The 6916-nt window shown below is 37.0% G+C and overlaps 1 protein-coding gene across 1 annotated transcript; it reads right to left on the bottom strand.

The window, feature by feature from the left end:
• Positions 1–3431: 3431 nt before the first annotated feature.
• On the bottom strand, positions 3432–5568 carry LOC104418625 (salicylic acid-binding protein 2). Its single transcript, XM_010030011.3, has 3 exons — positions 5152–5568; positions 4550–4687; positions 3432–3963 (listed from the first exon to the last, which is right to left on the bottom strand). Exons 1-3 carry the CDS (start codon positions 5512–5514, stop codon positions 3682–3684), a joined length of 783 nt encoding a protein of 260 aa, XP_010028313.2. The 5' UTR covers positions 5515–5568; the 3' UTR covers positions 3432–3681.
• Between the last annotated feature and the right edge of the window lie 1348 nt (positions 5569–6916).

Below are 6916 nucleotides of genomic sequence, written 5' to 3'. Positions count from 1 at the left end.
TATGCCAAACACCCCCACATTTTAAGGTACGATAAATTTGGTTTTCTACGTTTCCATACTTTATAAGGGGTTATGACATTTTTTTAGAAGGTATTTTGTTATGAATATAACATGCAGTAAGTAATGCTTCTTTCCAAAGATTAATTGGTAGCTTTGAATTTGAAAGCATACAATTAACCGTTTCTCCAAGAGATTGATTTTTTCTTTCAGCCAAACCATTTTGTTGTGGAGTATATGGAGCCGAAACTTGATGAATAATACCATGTTCTTCACAAAATGAAGAGAATTCATTGAAGAAATATTTTCCACTTCTATCTGATCGTAGAACATTGATTCTTTTTTCTAATTGATTTTCTACTTCAGTTTTATATTTCTTAAACATGGTAAATGATTCATCCTTCGATCTTATGAGATAAACATATAAAAGCCTAATGCAATCATCCACAAAAGTAATAAAATACCTTTTACCTCAACGTGTTAGCATACCATTGAATTCACATATATCGCTATGAACCAAATCCAATAAATTCGAATTTCGTTTAACACTATGAGAATGTTTCTTAGTAAGTTTGGACTTAGCACTTATTTCACATTTATTAAATTCACCATTAAAATTTATCAAGTTTAACTTCTTCATATTCTTCAAATAACGAATATTTATATGTGCCAACCTACTATGCCATAAAAAAGAAGACTCAACAATATAAGCAGAACTAGCAATATTATTATTGATACTCAATTGATACATGCCATCATTGGCATAACATTTTCCTACAAATAGCCCATTTTTCAACAGGATAACTTTGTCGGATTCAAACAAAACTCGAAACCTCCTATTACAAAGTAAATCAATGGAAACTAGGTTCATCCTAATTTCGGGTATAAATAACACATTAAGGTGATTTTTTTTTTTCCAAAAGTAAAGTCTATCTTCACCATGTCTTTTCTAGCAACCTTTATAAGAGCATTATTCATCATCAGGACTTATTGAACATTTGAGTTAACAATCTCTTCAAATTGCTTCAACATGTACTTGTTCTTGCACACATGGACTGTTGCTTTAGAATCTAACCACCAACCGAATTGGATAGTGGTAGAATTGATTTTAGAAACCATAGCCATCACATTATTAATTTCAGAAATTTTCATGTTCGAAAACATGGTTGAAATCATGGCTACATAATTTTCTTCAACCAAATTTGCATCTGCCTTCACCGTCTGAATGTTCTTGTTCTTTGAAATCCTCTTGCGGTGAATGCAATCCTTGGCGTAGTGTCCCTATTTGCTATAAACAAAACAGCAACCATTTTTCTGCTTTTGTGTTCTCTTAAATTTATGGCCGCTTTCTACTTTAAAGTTCTGGCTGATTTTCCGTTTTCCTTTCCATAGCATTCACATTGGAATTGTACAAAACAGAATTATCCTGTAAATGTGACTCTTCCTCAATGCGAAGATGTTTATGTATTTGCTCCAAAGTAAAGTCCTCTGACTTGTGCATCAGCCTTTTTCCATAGTCTTTCCAATTTGGAGGCAATTTCGCAATAATTGCTCAAACTTGAAAAGCTTCTAGAATATCAATCTTGAGGACACGAATTTAATTCACAAGCACTTGCAATTCATGGACTTGTTCCAAAGAAGGGTTTAATATCAATAAACTTGAAATCAAAACATTTTGCGATTAGATATTGGTTGGTACCTTGCTCCTCTGCCTTGTACTTGAATTCCAGTGCATTCCAAATTTCTCTAGCCGACTTCATTTCAGTGAATAAGTCATACAGATGATCAGACAATGTATTTAGAATGTGTCATCGACAAAGTAATTCGTCCTCTGCATGTTTCTTCTTCTCTTTATTAACCATCTCAATGGCTTCCACACTTGGTTGTTCTCCTTCGGTAGTAGGCTTTAGATCTTCTATAGGCGCCAAATTATGATCCATTATGTAGGAAATCTTAAGAGTAGTGAGTAAGAACATTATTTTGTCCCTCCAGTGAGCAAAGTTGTTCCCATTGAACTAGTCCAGTTTGATCATGTCTTGATTCATGACTTTGATTGTTTCTAACTCCATTGTTGAACAAAATAAATCCTTAAAATTGTTGGATTGGAAGTTTTCCAATAAGAATTGCCCGACAAGGCACCACCTTTGGACCATTCCATTGTGGGGAAAAGGTTGTCAAGCCGTCTAATGCAGTTGTCCCTTAAAGGCCACCACCTATCTTATCATCACTTGATAACCCGATAGTAGAGTTACCTTTACATAGTAACCACCACGCACTAATAAGGGGTTTCGGCAACCTCGGCCCTAGGTGATAACGTTCCTGGTTTATTATTATTATTTTTTATTCTTTTGTTCTCTAAAATATAAAAAAATAAAAATCCATTTAATAACATTAGTTAATTTTTCTATTTTTTTCATAATAGAAAAGTGCGCATGGAATAGATTTAGAACAAAAATAAGAAGTAAAAAGAAAAAAAAAGTAAATTTTTGTTATCAAAAACAATTTTTAGAAATAAGTCTTTTTTTTTTTTCTTTTCTTCTTCTTCCTCTTTTAATTGGTTGGTGGAGACTCGCTGCTCGCCGTCGTTGGTCATTGCCGATCATTGCTAGCCACCACTGCTGGTTGTCGCTCATCGACCGCCGATCATTGTCGATCGTCACCCACCCGCCGGTCGTCGTCACTAGCTAGAGGAGGAGAAAGGAGAGTGGAAAAAAGAAACAAAAAAAAAAAAAGAGAAAAATCTAAAAAGTATCAAAATATTAAAAGAAATTCTATGGTACAAAAAAATTTGTGGGTTGTTTCAAATGTATTTCTATTATTTTTTTATTCCAGGAATAAAAAAATTGTATATTTACCTAGTGCATTATTTTACTCAAAAATTGTTTTAAGGAATAGAAATAGAAAAAAAAAAAAAAACACTAGTTCTGAGAAGAAATTATTTCTTGGAACAGAAATGTTATCAGATGCACCCTTATTTTCTCAAATTACTGCACAAGCTTAACTCTTTGTCTCTGAACTAAAGCATTGGAGGATCAATCGGAGTGCAAAATCCAAATTCCTTAACTCCAGTGAAGTTTGCGGTCCTCATTTTGAGCTTCAATACTTGCCATGATGCCCGATGGGTTAATTACTTTCAAAATCACTGTGGTTTTGTCCTAGTTGCCACCCTTCCAATATAGAAAGTAGAGGTGAAGGGTTCGAATTCTAATTTTCTCGGGGGATTGTGATGGAGATAATTTAGTTTTAAGTGTGGGTTTTGACTACCATGCCTTGCAAGGAGGTAAGACAAAAGTTTGAGAGTGAGAGTTAAAGTAAGAGTAAAGTAGAACCGACAAAAAAAAAAAAACTTTAAAAAATAACTCTTCCATCCACAAAATTAATTCAATGATACTCTTATATTTTTTGTGGTCATGCATGCGAAGCTTAACCCAACATCCACGAATTAGAGAGTTACTCAAATTAGAAGTAAACAATAAAATCATCTTGACAAGTGATCTTAACATCACAAAACATAATCATATACTAGACATATAGTCTAGAAGAATTACCCCAGATTTATCTAAAGCTATTAATTAAAGGCCAAGTAGCATATTCAACCAACATTTACTTGCATAAAGCTTGCAGAGGCGTCACCGTTTTAGGACTAACAATGCAAGTCATCAGATAAGGAAAAGAAACAGCACTTCAGGCATATTTGGCCGCCACTTCGAGGAGGCAATCGCACAGCTTCTGGGGCTCGGAGAACATGGGCATGTGATCTGCACCGTCGATCTCCATCACGTGCTGAGCCCCGCCGTTCTTCATCATCCGCCGTTGGAACTCCTCCGGGATCACGAGGTCCTGCTTGCACACGACGTACACCCGCACGATCGAGCCATACCCTTCGCCCGTGAACTTGTCCGCCGTAGCCAGGTCTTCTATGAAGAGCGACCCCGGCCTCATCATGATCTTAGCAAGCTCTAGATCCTACTCATGATAACAATCACATTTTTGAAAAATTAAAATGAATCAATACATTTAAAAGATCAGTGGCACCACATCAACATGTTACGTAACTATCAACTATGCATGTTTATTAAGATGGATATTTGTATTTACTCTTTACCAAAAAAAAAAAAAAAAAGAAGATATTTGTATTTACTTATGTTCTATACATCAGTCAAGTGAAAAGGACATAGGATCAGAATTTAGTCAATAGCACATACACAATTTATACCCTTAGCAAGTAAATTTATCATTAGAGACAGTTTGTACATTTGTCATTGATGCTCTATTAACCATCAAGCAGCCCAACTATTTGAAAGAGTAATTTCGTGTCATGTAAAAAATAAAGTTGCTAAATTTGAGAAGGAAACAATAATTAGTAGATTTTGCTTTTTTGAGAAGGCCACATGAATTCAAAAAGAATTGGAAAATACTCCAAGTGGCCACGTCAGACAAATATTGATCACCCAATTGTTATAGCACACATAGGATTCCATAAGAAAAAGTACGAATCACATGAAATGATTATTCTTAAATTACGAAACAGGTAAGCAAGCAGTAAGCACACCTCCTTGGGAGATAACTGGTAGACCCGAGCCGCCAGGAATTCGGGCCCGAATAAGACGGAAGTCAACAGCTTTTCTGGCTTTCCAAAGGTTTTGAATTGAGTGTCCAGCCACTCTTGCTCCGGAATGCTCGAACGGAACTGAAAATTGTGACAGCGAACAAAAACAATTCCAAATTTGCTTTCTCAAAACTCACAAATCCATTAAATTATCTAGAGGTGATACAAGATATTCTCTTTAAATTTCTTATTATTAGGTCCTAAGTTAAATGTTAGAGTAATTTTTAATTTAGTTTGGTCGTTGGACATATATATGGAATTTGCAAAAGAAAAACAAATTATAAAGAAAAAGATGCTGCGGTTGTCTAGAAATTAAGAGCCTTCTTTCCTCTATGTAATAGAATAGAGAAGAAAATATTTCCTCATGCTTTTGGTTTTTAATATGCATACTAATAACATGGGCAATTACTGACAATAATAATTTTTCTGATAATTAATTCCAATTTTAAAAAGTTCCATTGAATGTTGTAAGTGCGAATATATGGAAGCTTGTTATGGCGAAAAAAAGCTTTAATTAAAATGAACAATAAACTTGATTAAGTCACCTGTTTTAACACAAGAGACGGCTGGTGCGTGGTGTCCGGCATTAGTGCTGTCAGGAAAACAGCGGCTGAGATCTTCTCGGGGAACTTGTCGGCGATGAGAGCCAAGCTCATGCCGCCCAAGCTGTGTCCCACAAGGATCACCTTCTCGGATGGCTCCAGCGAGGCCATGAACTCCAAGAGCGGCTCGTTGTACTCACGGAATGAGTGGACATCGTAGATGGACTTCGTGCTGGTGCCTGCACCGGCGAGGTTCAGCGGTGTGATGCGGTGGCCGGCCGACTCTAGCCGGTGCTTGACATGGAACCAGCACCACGCGCCGTGGCATACGCCGTGCACGAGAACGAAGTGGCATTGCTGCTTCATGCTTTTAGGATCCACAGAAATTTTTTGGTGTTTGAAGTTGATTAGTTCGATGTGAGGAGGTGACACTGCAAATATATATAGTCTGATTGGAAATTTAGATTTAGATGGAGGAGGAAAAGTTTTTGACGTTGATGTTACCCGTGCAATTATTTTGACAAAAATATCATGTCAGGATCAATGAATCCTTTCTTGTTTTTTGTTAAAAATAATTGAAAAATATCTAATAGATTCTTTGGATCTTTTTGATTTTCCACAAATGAAATTATATACATCTCCTCTAATTGTATGCATAAGTGTCCAATTATCTCAAACACTCATCATGCTTTTATTTGAATTTTGTTCTATCTTGATCTTAATCGTGTATTTAAAACATTGTGGGTCAAGGCGTCCAGGTTTAGGACCTGAATTGGTCCTCCTATGAGAAACTCAGTAAGTTGAGAGAGAAGGAAAATGCATAGCCTATAATTCGGGATAAATCCTTTACCCGAATAAGCCCCTTACCTTACATATACAGTTTTCCTTGCAAGGCATCAAGTCATGGTCGACAAGCCTAATGTGTTTCTCCAAAATTAAATTTATTTTTTCAGTTTTTTCAATTTTTCTGTGGTATTAAAGTTTTCTTTTGTTGTTATTTCTGGAAGGGAAATAAAATTCGTAAGAGACAGATGACAATTTGTATTATTTCATTATTCTGTGTAAGAAAAGTCTTTGCTTGCCTTTCCGAGACCTTACCATTTTCCATTTTAATAAGGAAAAAAAAAAGGCTCATTTTCCGCAGATGTGGACAAGGAAAATTTCGTCTGTCTCTGGGGAGGAGCAAATAGGGGAGGCGAGAGCCACTTTTGTATGCGTAGCAGATGTGACCGGCGACTCGTCGGTGCACTGAACTTTGCCTGCTCCGAGATTGTCGATATTCGCCAGCCACTTGCTGGTAAACCCCACCACTTCCCTCTCGTCGAACGCAGCTATTTCAACTTCACGCGCGTGGTCTCAGTGGACAGGCTTAGCTTCTCGCAGAGATTAGTCCAAGTGAACAGCCCTTTCATCACTTCATCCACAAACGATGCCCCCACCGCCAATCCTTTAGCTTTTTGACTAAGCGCGCCTAGAAACACGAGGTCTAATGAGGTCCCCTTGAGACATGATTGAGAAGATCAGTTGTCGGGGGTGCTGAAGAGACAACAAGGTCCTGATTTTGAAGCCCCTCCCCCAATTTGCCAGGCCACCTGCCACTCGGTTTGCTGCAGGATAGGTGTGTTTGGCGATTGTAGTGCTTAAGCACCCACCTGCATGCTGGCGCAATAGGTTCAGTGACAGCATTTGAAGAGCTATTTATTTTGACAGTATTAACAGTATTAAGTGCGACAGCTGCATGCTGGTACCAATCTTCGGTGAGGTTGGA

This window comes from Eucalyptus grandis, chromosome 9, assembly GCF_016545825.1.
Source record: "Eucalyptus grandis isolate ANBG69807.140 chromosome 9, ASM1654582v1, whole genome shotgun sequence".
Classification (NCBI taxonomy): Eukaryota; Viridiplantae; Streptophyta; class Magnoliopsida; order Myrtales; family Myrtaceae; genus Eucalyptus; species Eucalyptus grandis.
Note: the sequence above shows the minus strand (reverse complement) of the source record. Positions and strands in the feature narration are given on the sequence as shown.

Bases quoted from the DNA above. Each gene is read 5' to 3' on its own strand.
- LOC104418625 (XM_010030011.3), bottom strand. From the start codon at position 5,514: ATGAAGCAGCAATGCCACTTCGTTCTCGTGCACGGCGTATGCCACGGC. The intron at 4,688-5,151 runs GTGACTTAATCA...CACAATTTTCAG, and splicing joins CGTCTCTTGTGTTAAAACAG to TTCCGTTCGAGCATTCCGGA. The intron at 3,964-4,549 runs GTGTGCTTACTG...TATCATGAGTAG, and splicing joins ACCAGTTATCTCCCAAGGAG to GATCTAGAGCTTGCTAAGAT.